Source organism: Sesamum indicum, linkage group LG6 (genome assembly GCF_000512975.1).
Source record: "Sesamum indicum cultivar Zhongzhi No. 13 linkage group LG6, S_indicum_v1.0, whole genome shotgun sequence".
In the NCBI taxonomy this organism is placed as follows: domain Eukaryota; kingdom Viridiplantae; phylum Streptophyta; class Magnoliopsida; order Lamiales; family Pedaliaceae; genus Sesamum; species Sesamum indicum.
The window spans coordinates 5666-20833 of NC_026150.1; the positions used below are offsets into that span (position 1 = coordinate 5666).

At 34.0% G+C, this 15168-nt stretch overlaps 3 protein-coding genes across 4 annotated transcripts in view; 2 read left to right on the forward strand and 1 right to left on the reverse strand.

Moving 5' to 3' along the window:
- LOC105162974 lies at positions 1748 to 3177 on the reverse strand. Of its 2 annotated transcripts, none has more exons than XR_847884.2 (2): positions 2496 to 3177; positions 1748 to 2335 (listed from the first exon to the last, which is right to left on the reverse strand). XR_847884.2 is itself a non-coding variant. In XM_011081156.2 (2 exons), the coding sequence occupies exons 1-2, from the start codon at positions 2897 to 2899 to the stop codon at positions 1874 to 1876; spliced, it is 849 nt and encodes a 282-aa protein (XP_011079458.1). In that variant the 5' UTR covers positions 2900 to 3161; the 3' UTR covers positions 1748 to 1873. The 2 variants fall into 2 exon arrangements, 1 of the variants encoding a protein (XP_011079458.1); XM_011081156.2 differs by having other exon boundaries at positions 2513 to 3161.
- LOC105162975 (cathepsin B) lies at positions 9406 to 13282 on the forward strand. Its single transcript, XM_011081157.2, has 11 exons — positions 9406 to 9564; positions 10718 to 10771; positions 10845 to 10925; positions 11079 to 11235; positions 11348 to 11352; positions 11442 to 11516; positions 11620 to 11745; positions 11980 to 12198; positions 12401 to 12514; positions 12600 to 12635; positions 12907 to 13282. The coding sequence occupies exons 1-11, from the start codon at positions 9484 to 9486 to the stop codon at positions 13039 to 13041; spliced, it is 1083 nt and encodes a 360-aa protein (XP_011079459.1). The 5' UTR covers positions 9406 to 9483; the 3' UTR covers positions 13042 to 13282.
- The window catches only part of LOC105162978 (paladin), a gene marked incomplete in the record, with an annotated part of 21162 nt that continues 19802 nt past the window's right edge, over positions 13809 to 15168 (forward strand). The window contains 3 exon segments of the mRNA XM_020695124.1: positions 13809 to 14093; positions 14185 to 14495; positions 14828 to 14959. Of these exon segments, the coding sequence (XP_020550783.1) occupies positions 14337 to 14495; positions 14828 to 14959 (291 nt within the window).

Here is a 15168-nt window from a genome sequence, read left to right on the forward strand (position 1 = left end):
GAGTTACAAACCACCTGTAAGTTTTCTTATTTAACTTTTGCATTTGTTATTTTCATTCTTGTTTCTGTTTTTTGTTAGCCTAATGCAAGGTTAAATTGTTGCTGCTGAATTATTCAACTATAATAGAGATAGCATGGTTATATAGATGTATATATATATATATATAAAGAGTATTTTTCATTACTAATAAAGATAAGGAGAAATTGAAGGAACTTAATGATAAGGCTCCCTGGGTCGTCGGCTTAAACTATGGGTATGAATGAGGTCGGCCTTGCCATTACTGCCTGGTTTTGCCGTTTTTTGGCGCTAATTTTTGGGCTTTAGTGTGGTATTTTCTGACCAAAATTCATACCTATTAGTTTAAATCAATGTAAAAGGTTCCCAACTTAGTCTTTCCTTATGTTATTCGTTTCTCTTTATATTTATCATAATAAAAAATATTCTTTTTTATGCATTCCACCTAAATGGACAGTTTTCCCTACCGCCTACATGGTCGGATTTATCTTTTTACTGTTGTGCATTTCGCCTACATGGTCGGTTCTTCCTACCGCCTCATGGCTGGATTTAAATTTTCATGATTTTTCTTCGATCCTCCATGACCTTCAGTCATGGCTATATGGTATCAAAAAATATTATTATTATTATTATTATTTTAAATTATGAGATCAAATCATAAACTTTTTACATAGATATAGTTGAAATTAATATATATTCACAATCTGCAAAATTTATATATTTATAAATATTAGTATAACATTGATGTAATTATCATCTTACATTGTTGAACAACATGGGTTAATCGGACCATCAAAATTCAGATCAAACCGTTATATATGATAAAACTTACAAAAAAATACATTTGGTAAAATTTTAGACTTATTGGATATACAGATGTCGAGATATCGTATTCGGAACATAAATATAATCATTCAAGACGGTGTATCGTTGAATTAAGCCATGTGATTTTAAATTATACCGTCTGATATGATCTAATGGACACAGTCTTGTATATATTTAAATTTCGTATGAATCAGGTGTTCGAATTTTAAGATATCGTAATTATTGATTAAACTTTTTAATCTCATTATATATAATAAAATAATAATTAAAATTGTTCAACCATCATCATCATCATTATTATTATTGTTGTTGTTGTTGTTATTATTATGATTTTTAGATTAATTCATAGGAATTACTAAATTTTGACATAAATTTATAAATAATAAAAAATCATAAGTCAATTACTTATCAATTTAAAAAATGTTAACGTAATACAAATATATATTAAAATATAACATAAAGTTCTATATATAATATTAAACAATAATTTTAATTATAAAAAATATTATAATTTACTAAGTTGTTGATTAAATTTATTTTTGTATAAAGATTTAATGTATAAATAAAAGTATCATAATTTATTATTATCTAAAATAAAATGTATAATATTGATTAATAATTATAATATGTGGTCAATTTTGATTATAAAACTGATTAAATATTAAATATAAAATTAAATATATAAAGAATTCAAAAATAAAATATAAAAAAAATAAAAAATATTCACCAGCTCGCGAGCCGATGAACAGCCTTTTTTGAGCTCGAGCTCGAGCTCGAACTTGAATTTTTCAAACTCACGGACTAGCTCGACTCATTTGCCACCCTAGACACAATCTCGAGGAATGGACAACTTTGGCGAAGTTATGGAATTGGTCTTGGGACAAAGCCCTTAATTGTTAAGAGTTAGTGACCAATAATATCGCTCGCTCTCAGGCCCTTAAAATTGTGGATGAAAATCCATATGCAATTCGAGATGTATTTTGTTGACCATCTATACAACATAGAGTCCACAAAGTGGTCCTACTGAAGGAAATTAACCCATTTGCAGCCAGGCCTTCTTAAGTTGAATATCTGCATGTTCTACTAAACACTCAACCCTCAACAAACAAAAATGCGTGCATAATCCCGCGACACACTGAACCTGACTAGTCTTAAGAAGGTAACAGGCTGTACAGCTTTTTCCTTTTCCTTGGATGAGTATCCCCCACAATTTTGTTGAAGAGCATGGTTGATTATTCAAATCCAATTTTTCTACAATTTCTTCGGAGGTTTCTGGTTCACCTAATGGAGTCGTAAGTTCTTCCACTAAGATAACACCATTTGGGATGCCGCGTCCTCCTCTCCATTTTTCTTGAATCATGGGCCAGTTATCTGCTATAGCCTTTTCTTTAACCGTTTTAATCCTCATCTTTGGTGTAGATCCGTCTCCATTAGTACCGTTGCCATTACAGTAGATGTGGACAAGAAAAGGGGCTTCATCAAGATTATGAACAATCTGCAAACAGTGGAAGCGCATAGACGAGGTTAGGTCGGTCAAACCTTTGTGGCGTGGTGAACAATGCAAGTACGTGGAAGTGATATTACATAGGTCGTCGTGCGGATGGAATATGGAAAATAAAACTAAGGAGAAGGAAAAAGATAAATTTAATTCTTACAGAAATTATGTAGTCACCTCAACTGCAGAATCTCTGACCCATTGATCAAGTTTTTGAGAATTAATATATTCTTCCTCCTCCTCCTCCTCCATAGCCTGATCTTGCTTGAGTAGAGGGTGAACGTGGTAACTGTTTGTCTGGTGTGATTGGGAGATCGAATCAAGATCGCCGATATGATGAAACAGAGATGATCTTGGGGACTTGTTGATTGAGCTAATGAGGTCCATAAATGGCGGACCGGGAGTTAGAAGGTTTTTCCTGTACAAAATACTTTTGAGTTTGGATTTGCGAGAAGAATGACTCGCTGCAAACCAAGTGCGACCTGGATGTCTTTTTTGTGGACAGCTAATTTTATGTGGACAGGAATAAGCATAACCCCCCCGGGCGGGCTTTAAAGATGTCATCGCCTGCTGCACCTTCCGCCCTGACCTTGAACTGAATGGCGAGAGAGGCAGCACCCGAGGATTTTTGAGGCGGAAAAGTAGCCCTTCTTCTTCTCTCCCGGTAATTAAATCAGGATTTGCGATTGTAAGTTGGTAGTTATAGCAAGTCCGATGTGGCACGCCATACCTCCACCGCTTGCTTACACGTTCTCGCGCACGGCAAACTCGCGCCGACCTCGCCTATCTCCTGCCACGTCAACTATTATTCCACGTCTACCCTTTCGGCCAAATTCCTTTTTTTTTCTTCTTTACAGGTTTTCCTATTACTCCAAAAAAAAAAGGAGTGTTTTAAAATTATTTTGAGTATGTTGAATTTCAAAAAGTTGCAGTTTTTCACTGTAAAGAACGCATTCATATATGTAACACCACTCAAAACTAAAAAAGCAGTAAATTCAATAGGGAGATGATAGATGGTATCTCAACTACTGTTTCAAAAGATTAATGGTACACATATTATTGTTAATTAGTTATATATCCGTGTTCATGTTCCATATACTGATACATAAATAAATAATAAATTCAAGCGAGGTTATAACCTCCCTTAATAAACTAATCTAGACTTAAGTAACTTGCATATTAGATTGCAATATGTTAAAATTTTAAGTCTATTTCTTCTATTTTTCAAGTTTACGTGCACTTCATGCATGCATTTTCGTTAGTGTTTGACGATAATTTAATGATTGGAATCATCTGTATTAAAAATTAATAAATTCAAGAACTAAAAGTGTAATTCATGAAATAAGAAGGATCAAAATTATTTCAATGGTATTGTTATTAGAAAAAAAAATTAATTTTCTAAACTACTGATTAAAGACAAACAAATATCATTCACCAAATTTAATAAAAAGTTCGTGACAACAATGACATGGGAATGAGGAGAGGCAGTGTGAGGTCATCGGCTGAGGGGACAACGACGACGCAAAGAAACGGTATTCTTTTGGTTCTTGTTCTCGAGGAGAAAGGAAATAAATGGAGTCGGATGGTGGAAATGGTGGAGAAAGATAAGGCACCAATGTGAAGGATTGGGAAATTCGTAGACTTAAACCTATGCTTTGGAATAAAAAAGCGTCATAATAAAAAATTTGCAAATAACTCATTTATATATATGTAACGTCCGTAGAATTTTTCACGTAATTAGAAGACTAATTGGTAATTATTAGAAACTTAAATTTAATTATTAAATAAATTATAGATTGAATTTGGAATATAATAACACTTGAACGGATTAAATTGGAGTTCGTTATAATATTTGGTGCAAATTATAGTAATCAAGAAAATGAAAAGGATATAATTGGTATTTTAAGAAAAGTTTAATTAAATATAAAATAATAATAATGTTTTATGTACATAAATAATTAATATATTTATATATATATATATAATGAATGAGGAGAGAGAGAGTTTGAAGTGAGGCGGTGGGTCCTCTTCTTTACTCCATCTCATTTTAAAAAACACACACACTCACAAAACACACACAGCAATGCGCACACACACACCTTTATAGAAATTGCAATTTTCTCTCGGACAACAGGAAGAAAAACAGAGGTAAGAAATTGCATTTTAATTTTTATTAATTCATATAATTATATTATTCAATTAGTTCATTTATTAAATGTTGATTATATTGAGCGGTGAACTATTTAATCGGAGTATTTTATGATTTTGACTATTTAAATTAGTATCGTATTAAATATCACAATTGCTATAAAAATGATATAGTTGAGCAATTAAATTATTTGATTTGTTAGATTTAATTATCCTTATAGTTAATTTTTACAATTCCATTGGAATGATTAACCAAATATGTAATTCTATGTATTGTTGCTTAATTAAATTGTATAGCAACGGTAAATTGACAGAAAATTCATAGAAATACTTCGGAAGTTATATTTTAGGAATATTATGTTATTAAAGAGAAAAATGAGGTTTCAATGGTAATATAATTTACGAATGTTATTAAAAATGATAGTTATAAATATATAAGGGGTTTGATTAAGTGAATTCTTATGAATTATTTGGTAAATTAAATATATTGATTATACGTATTATAATATGTGATAATCATATAATTGATTGTTGACGAAATCTAATTGGGAGTTGTTATTGAGAAAGTGATTATTATAAGGAATAGAATGACGATTGTGAATGGAAATAAAAGATGATGCTTACCTAGTTGGAAACACAGTCAATGGTTTATGAAAATGTGATTGATATCGAGATATGAAAAATATGTGAATTAAGCTAGATACCATGGCGCGTAGGGTACCGAGGTATTCCGGGGCAGCAGGGAATATCCTGTGCTTGTTAGCTACACACTGGGGTGGTGTGGGGGTACCATGTTGTGATGTCCTGTGCTATATTGCTACACAGCTGAAGTAAAAGAGTGTGGGGATATCACACAACGAGTATCCTGTGCTGTATATGATATGATGATGGCCGGCGAGACCATTGACTGATGTACTCTAGTTAGAGTAAGTGGGGCCCTTAACTAATAAACGATAACGAATGAATATTATGTCGTGGATTGATTTACAGCTGTGAGTATGTATTGTTGCTTATATCTGATGTTGTTGTATGATGAATGACTGTTGTCGGTATGACTGCATGTACATGAATTTTTGTTTGTGTATATATATAAATTGATCAGCTATACTTATTGAGTAGGCAGCTCATTCCTTGCCACGTACTTTTCAGGAGAGGTATTCCGGGGCAGCAGGGAATATCCTGTGCTTGTTAGCTACACACTGGGGTGGTGTGGGGGTACCATGTTGTGATGTCCTGTGCTATATTGCTACACAGCTGAAGTAAAAGAGTGTGGGGATATCACACAACGAGTATCCTGTGCTGTATATGATATGATGATGGCCGGCGAGACCATTGACTGATGTACTCTAGTTAGAGTAAGTGGGGCCCTTAACTAATAAACGATAACGAATGAATATTATGTCGTGGATTGATTTACAGCTGTGAGTATGTATTGTTGCTTATATCTGATGTTGTTGTATGATGAATGACTGTTGTCGGTATGACTGCATGTACATGAATTTTTGTTTGTGTATATATATAAATTGATCAGCTATACTTATTGAGTAGGCAGCTCATTCCTTGCCACGTACTTTTCAGGAGATAGGTCACACTAATGAGCCACATTGGACTTTGAGCGGTGCCGTCGTCTTTATTAGGTGGGTCAGCCGTGACTTCTGAAGTCAGAGTTTTGATTATTGGGTTGTTAAATATTCTGGTCTTTTGTCGGGATTTGTATTTTAAGTTGCGGTATGATATTCCTTGAGGTTATGTACATGAGGACATCTAGTGGGGGTAAATTTGAACTTTTGGTGATATCTAATACCTTTTGTGGTATATATATTATGCTGATAAATTAGAATTTATTTTATGAGTTGAAAGAGAATTACTTATAAAATGAGTTCTGATTAAAGAAAGGATGAAATAGTAATAATTAGATGTAGCGAGTAGGGGGCGCTACAATATCTCATAAGTATCATTAAAAATATAAATAAATAAAATACAAAGTCTCATTAAATATAATATATTATTTGAAATATTAAATTAATTAGATGTTTACTGTTGTATGGACATGTTTATATATTTGGATATCTATCAAAGTAGCATAAAAATTGGAGACATAGATCAAATAATAGCGTACAGCATATAGTATTATCTAGCCAATGAGGTCTAGCTAGCCCCATTTTAGAGATAATGGTTCAAACCCTATTTTATGCGTGGGATGTTATATTTATTGAATAGTAGGTGTTGTTTCTACTTTAAATAGTATGTGTCAATATTATTGATCAGGATTGTTGTAATGGTTTTCGTTAGATATCAAAATTCGATAAGAATGATTGTAATCAATTTATTTCAAGATATTGATGTTTGTTAGGAATGATTCTAATCAATTTATTTCAATTAAAAATAGTTCATCACTCCTATTTAAAAAAAAAAGTATATAGAATTAACTAATATTTTATACTTATAGTGATTTGCATCGAAATATGCGATCTCTCTGGCAAATCAAGCACGTCACGTTTCCGCCCCAAATCGTAAATGGGTCATGAGAAATAAACACGTGTTGATGTACGTTAGACTAGTCGGGTTCATCCCCAGTTAAAACCCTTTGACGCTCAAATTAGTTCAAATCAAGATAGAAATATGCGATCTACAAGTTCAAAGGTGAATAAAATAAATGTACATTACCTCATATGATTTATATTTGAAGTATTTATAGACCCCTGGTATACAATACGCCACATGTCATCATCTGAGCGTTCGTTGCTCTTAATAACACGGTGGAGCATCAAGTCGTTCAAAAAGGGTAGCTTTTTCGGGTCAACGAGCGGATCTGGGCTCCGAAGACCCAACTCGTGTATCTTATGCGTGGGTCCTTGGTTTACCTTAGGAGAAGATGAACAGTCACGTTCTTCAGTTTGTAACATGGATCTTCGTTGGTATGTGAAACATGTCCTCATCTCCTACATTTTCACTAGGCGTGCATCTCAACACTCTCTTTCCTATAAATAAGCACCTTTCAAAATTAACGATCCCCATCATTGCTTCTGCTAGCCGCCAGTCTCTACCTCCAGAGTCTTGATATCGACTATCCTACTGAAGGTACTCATGCCTTTCTCTAATTCCGATTTTAGTCTAATTCTGGGTCTTTCGCGACCTCTCCTCACTTTGGATGTGTTGTTCCTATTCCCGTTCCTATTCTTGTTTCCCCATAAGAAATTTCTCCAACTCTTCAAAGCATAATATTTCGAATTCTGAGTCTTTATATTTTCAAAATTCTTATGGGGGTTTTCCCGACGAGTCAAACCCTCTATCATAAAGAGGCTAAAGAGTTGTCTCCTCCAACGAAGGATATAATGTTTATGTAATATTTCATATATTTCTTCAACAAGAGTAAGACTTCTGTTCAACTTATTTGTCAAAAATTATATTAAGTCCTTATATTAGAATTTCTTTTACGCCCTAAGATACGAAACGAAATAGGGTTGTGATGTTTGTTGCTGAAGGAGCCTAGTGCCTGCGAACCATCTACTGTGGTAGTGTGGTTGAAGGAAGTCCATAAAACCGAGAACTTGAATACCATAAAACAAGGCGGTCAAAATAAGGTATGAATTTATGAGGATTTAATTTATTTGGAAAGCATGTTAGGCCTAATTCTGAGCATAAAAGATAGATTATCAAAGAATAGCAAAGGGATTTGATTAAAGGGTCAATACTGTTAAAATTCTGAAAACTTTGGGTGTATAGATGTACTTCATAGTCAATTCGCAATCAAAGCGCGTGTGATTCAATTTCTGCATGAAGGAATTTTTTAGAACTTTATTTTATATCATGAAGATAATTGATACTTTAATTTTTTATGAAAAGGTTTTTTAAATATTTTTATTAATACATGGGGTCCCTGGATTTTTTCGGGACTAAAACTATAACCCTATGTTTTGTTTTGTGTCTGCACACCTTCACTAGGTGCAGTAATTAATTTTGATTTTTTCTTTTCTTTATTCTCTCTTTTTTTAAGATTTCTTTTCTCTCTCTTATTTCTTTTCTGTCACCGTGTGCAGCTTTTTCTCTTTCTTTTCTTTAATCTTCCTTCTTTCTTCTCTCTCTCTCTCTCCTTTTTTTTAATGTTTTTTTATTAATATTTACTATCAATGCTACTTGGTTAAAATATTTAAAACGTTTATACCAAACGGAAATATTGTAGCAGTTACGTACACTACTGACAATATATCAGTACTATATACCTAATTCGTATTTTTATTACTTCAATTATCTATTAGAATTTATCAGTTCATATATGAAAGTCTAATGAATGTATTTTCAACATGTTATATAGTGCATTTAACGTTTGATTACAAATTTTTTCAACTTAAACCATTTAAATCTTTTGTACTCGTAATTTTTCCTATTTCAATGAAATATTTGAGAAATTTGAAAAGTGAGGACAATATACCAATAATACATACTTGATTCTAGATTTTTTATTTAAATTTTATATATTATGTTTTTTCATTCCAAAGATAAAGTCTAACAAAATCATTTTGGAGACAATACTACAATGTATTTAATTATGCATTAAAATTATAATTATTATTTAAAATATAAAAAGAAATGCCTTAATAAAAAAAATTACTTAACATAAATATATATATATTATATTTCACTAACAAACAAAATACTATATACATACACATATATATTAATAAATATATATATTAAAAAACATGATTTGACAATGAACAGTAACTCCTGTCTCCCAAATTTCAATATCAAACCTACACCACTTATTTTATAATATTTTATATTATATTAAAATATAAATTCGAAGATAACATATATCTCAAAACAAAATCACCCAAAATATTAATACAAACATAATGTAATTATCTCTCCTTTTATGCAAGACGCCTGACGTCAGTTGAGGCCAATAATTGATCGTCATAGATAGATGCGCCTAAGATAACATCTCCTTTCACTGTTTCTTGCCCAGACGACTCTTGGCAGTCAATCTCGAGGGACGAATGGCAGCAACGTCCGGGGTTAGAATCTGCTTGTTGATCGTCCTTCTACTTCTAGAGGTTATCTTCGCGATTCAGCTACAGGTTTACAGTCCTTTCCCTTTTTCCGGCTCGTTTACTGCCTTTCATGCTTCCATGTTCAAATCCAACTCACCTGGCATCTTACATCGCTTGCTGTTTAGAGCTTCTATAATCGGTGAAATGTTTTCTTCGACCATTTCTTCGATTTAGTTTAATGTAGACCAAGTATATAGTTCGTGTGCAATTAGGCCAAACTTGGATTCGGATATGGCAGCAATAATATGTAATTTAAGTCAATTTATTTATGGGGTTCAGGTTAAAACATGCTCAGCTTCAGTTTCCTGAGAACTTTGTGTTCAACCCTCTTACTGGAACATATTTTTTCATTTCTCTTGTTTATCTTCCTAGGTCTGTTCAGGATGTTAGCTAGAATTAAAAGAAGGGATCAGTTCTTAACTATTTCAGCTGTAGATGAACTCTCATTGCCCTGCTTTCAAAAGAACTGTTTAAACTTTGAAACTCTCTTCAGTCAAACACAAATATTTTAATTTAGCACATGATGAAATATTATATATTTTAAAAAAAGATATGAGAACGGGAAATTTAATTTTAAGACTTTCGACGATTTAAATAACAGTGATTAATTTTATGAGAAGTATTTCACAAATCATCTTTTTGAATGCGTATTATAAGATAAAAATGAAACCGAATCTTTCGCCCTTTTCAGTTACTTGAGAGAACATGGATTAAATATGAAAAAAATGTATAGTAACAAAACAATTAGCTTTTAAAATGCAAAAGTTTTAAAAATAACTAAAAGATCACAACTGAACTTCAATGTACATCTACTAAACAAAGAGTATAAACTATTTTTGCTGTGAAGACTGAGTACTTTTGGAAACATTAAGCGAAGTCACCCTTTAAATACACTATGCTCAAAATAAATGTGAGAACAAAATCTAAAATATGAAGTTCAAAATATATAAAAGATTTTATTATTAATTGATAATCTATGTTCTTTACATCATTTAGGGACTTTGCTCCTAAAACTTACTAGAATTTTTTACTATAACACGAGAGGGAGGTACTCCAATAATTACAAACTTCAGAAGAGTGGATGCGAAAACTTTTAATGTCATGGGAGGTGGATGTAAATAATCCATGTATTTATAATTATATCAAGTATCCAGAGTTGCTCCAAAATCCTGTGCTGCAGGTCAGTGAAGGGAAGACGGATCTTCAACTAAAAGTTAACAGTAGGATCCTTCAGGTACTTGTACAAACTCAAAAAGAAGTACCTTTTTCATTTTTGTAGTCAGGTTGAACAGCAAATCACCATGCAGGAATCCGTTATTGAATTAATTAATGATAATGCTCAAGCCGGATGGAAAGCTGCTATGAACCCTCGATTTACCAACTATACTGTAAGTTCCTACTAAAATACCTTACCAAGAATTAGATATCTTATCGACTTATTCTAATAGACCTTCCACGACAACACTTAACTCCACTTTCCCCCAACAAAATACAAATAAATAATATACATGACAAAGTCATTGATAATAATTGATCCGCAGGTTGGCCAATTTATGCACCTTCTTGGAGTTAAACCGATCCCAGATGGTGATTTGAAGGGAATTCCTGTTGTTACTCACAGAAAAGGTCTGAAGTTGCCAAAAAAGTTTGATGCACGAACAGTTTGGCCCCAATGCAGCACAATCGGGAAAATTCTTGGTCAGTTATCTGATCTTTATTCTTATGTTTTCTGTCAGATACGTGCTAATGCCTTTTGTTCTTCTCCCTTCCCTGTCTGATTCGTCTTCATTCAAAACATCTCAAATCAAAGATCAGGTAACTTGCTTCAGTTCTCTGTCACTTTCTTTCTTTATTCTCAGACAGAATATGCAGATTCTTACCTGACCCAGGTTTCTACTTGTTAGGGACATTGTGGTTCTTGTTGGGCTTTTGGTGCTGTTGAGGCTCTGTCTGATCGCTTCTGCATTCACTTTGGCATGGTTAAGTGATAAACCTCAAATCTCCATTCTTGGTCAACAACTTATATTTGTAAAAGAATTATAAGCATAAGCATAACTATTGAATACATTCTCTGTTTTGTAGAATATCTCTCTCTCAGTCAATGATCTTTTAGCATGCTGCGGCTTTATGTGTGGTGATGGTTGTGATGGAGGCTATCCCATATCAGCATGGCGATACTTTGTCCATACTGGTGTTGTGACTGAAGAGGTAGCATTCTCTGTTGCAAGAAACAGGAGTCATATTGTTTAGAATGTCATCAGAACATGTCGACTGACCAAGTATAGATAACTAAATGCATCTATTGTTATGCAACAAAGTTAGTTTTCCATTGACAACTGCCAGTCCCTAGATATAGCCGCTTCCTCATGGCTGTTCATCAATTTGAATTTGTACTATGTGCATATGCGTATGCTAGAGATTGATGAAGTTTCTCTCTGGCAGTGTGATCCTTACTTTGATAATATTGGATGCTTCCACCCGGGTTGTGAGCCTGTATACCCCACCCCTGTGTGCGAGAAGAGATGCAAAAAAGGAAACATGCTCTGGGAAGAGTCAAAGCACTTTGGTGTCGATGCATATAGGATTAGTTCGGATCCCTATAGTATAATGGCAGAAATTTTCATGAATGGACCAGTTGAGGTTTCTTTCACTGTCTACGAGGTAAAAGGGATGTAAACTTCTGATTATTCAGTTTTGAGTAAGATACAGAATTCTGATTGATATTCTTGTTACTCATCAGGATTCCTTACTGCTTTAATATTTGTCTTTGAGGCAGCTTAAATTTCATTGTTAACTCAAATCTATGTTAAACTCGAGAATATTATTTGGCAAGTTAATTTGGCCTTTTCTCCCTTGATTGCAGGATTTTGCTCATTACAAGTCAGGAGTTTACAAGCACATAACAGGCGATAAGATGGGAGGTCATGCTGTTAAGCTAATAGGTTGGGGAACTAATGATGATGGGCAGGACTACTGGGTAACTATTGGCCGTTTAAAGATCTTTAAGATTCAAATTTGACAGTATAGCTGGATGGTACACTTACTTTTTACTCGTCTTGCAGCTTTTAGCAAATCAGTGGAACAGAAGCTGGGGTGATGTATGTAATCTGTTGAAACATTCAAGATCTTTACTTGTCGCTTAAGCTGAAATGAGGAAATTTGTCCATCATATGTTAACACACTGTAATTGTGGGTCTTCAGTTGTACTTTTAAGATGGATGTTGGAACTCTTTTGGTTGGGCAATTACTCCTGCATAATCATACGACTGAAGATAGAAAATATTATGTCCTTTCTTTTAGTCTTTGCTGTTCAGTTCTTGTGTTGAATATGAGGCAATTTTTAATATTGAATAACTTATTGGTTGACAGGATGGATACTTCATGATCAGAAGAGGAACAAATGAGTGTGGCATTGAAGTAGGTGCTGTGGCAGGATTACCTTCGACAAGAAACTTGATCATTGAGCATGGCCATGTGGATGTATCACGTGATGCCTCAGTTTGAGACCAAGGATCACTAGGACACTTGATTTGATATATGGCAAAATGGACATGGATGTTGTGTTGTTCTAGGACTTTGTGTTAAATGCTGCATTGTTCTAGGAATTTGTGTTAAAGGCCGAAAGAATAACGAGCATGCTCTACTGTTGGGGTTTGATGAGCATCAGTTGCATTGTTTCTTTGTTAGGAACTGTTATAACATTGTCCAGATATAGTTATGATGGAAAAGGTTGTCTTCTCTCTTTTGTTTTCCTATTTTCTTATGCTTCTTCTTTTTCATATTCTGGGTCGTCCGAGCTCTATGTTGTTCGGATAAATCATAGGGTTTTGTCAGGCACTTCAAACAAACAACCGACATGTTTTAACAATAGCAATTACAGCCTATGAAGTATGATCTAGTCTCGGAGTATTGCACCTTGCACAGAGTATCCTGCTGCACGATCCCTTGGATAAACACACAAATATGACTCCTAAAGAAGTACTCCCTTGCCGGGGAAAGACAAATTTATATGAACATGCGGATTTTAGATATTATTATTCAATACCTGTAGACTTTTATGCATCTATGGAGAATCAGAGCAATTCTTTTTTTGAAAAAATCAAAACTAATAATTGAGTTGAAAGCCATATAATAGTCAAAACTCAAAAGCAAAAAGGGAACTGTGGTACAAGTATGCGTAACCGGGAAAAAAAGATACTAGTCCAGTAAATAATAATAATAAAAAAAAAAAAGAAAAGGTAAAATGAAGCAATGAAAAGCATATTCCCTATCTGTTATGTTAAGAAGCCAGTTTGTGGCCTCGTGCAGGTGGCGGTTCCTGCGACAAGTAGTAGCGCACGGTTTTCACGTTGGAAACTCGGAATGCTGATGCACATGGGACATGGGTGGGTTTCACCTTTCTCCTTTAACTGAGAGAGAGAATCCGGAAAGTGATCCAAGATGCTGAAGCTCCTTTCGTTTTCCCCCTGTTTTATGATGTGCGCTTTGTTGTTGAATTGTGAATGAAGAATTAATTGCTACTATTTGAGACTATTATTTCTACCGTTATAAGGTAGGTAAGTAAGGGAAATGGCTGCCAGAAAAAATTCTTTTCTATTTACACTCTCACTCTTAATTATCCAACCTCTCCTTGGTTTCTTCTTCAAGTTGGGTCATTAGGTAAGTGGAATCCCTCCCCCACAAAACCAGTGCTTGGGAATCGGTGAAAGGCCTGGGCATCTTAAATTCTTGGTGGTCAATTGCGCGGGCTGTAAATCGAGGATAGAGGAAAAGAAACCCGCTTCGCCTGTGCACAATTAATGGTAAGCATGTCGATACCAAAGGAGCCCGAGCAAGTAATAAAACAAAGAGATGGATCCGTGCTCGGTAAGAAAACCATTCTCAAGAGCGACCATTTTCCTGGCTGCCACAACAAACGCTTGGTTCCCCATATTGACGGTGCCCCCAATTACCGCAAGGTTTCTCCTTCGCTACCCTGATTACCTTCCTATTGTCTTGTTTCCTTTAAAAATATGCGCCAATGCATTTTCCTACTTCCTTTCCCCGCGGGGCTTCTGTTTCATGATTTTTGAACTCAAGATTACTGATAGCTATCTGTCTCATACTTCTTTTGCAGTGATTGCTTCGTGTTTCATTTGACTATGGTCTGTCTTGTTTATTATTAGAAGGAGGTGTTAAGTACTCATGTTTTTCTCAGTCGATGTTATATTTTTAAGATCACCCACAATATTTTGAAATCTTCTAACATATTATTGCTTATGTCAACTCTCTTTATCCCTGAATGCGGCAGGCAAATTCATTGCCTGTTCATGGTGTTGCTATTCCAACTATTGATGGCATCCGAAATGTTCTCAAGCACATTGGAGCTCACATGAATGGGGAGCAAATTCGTGTACTTTGGATAAACCTTCGTGAGGAACCGGTAAATTTTCACTTTTTAGTTGCCAATACAAATTCCTTATCTTGGAAAGTTGTGTGAAATAACTAGAAGATTTGTTTGCTTACTGAACAATGATAAATTGAATATTGCATGTTTGATCTCACTTTTATTTTGAAATCCCATTAATATCTTATAGCTTTACGACAAGATGTAAAATGTTCAAAAGGTTAGCTGCTGTAGAAGTAGGTGTG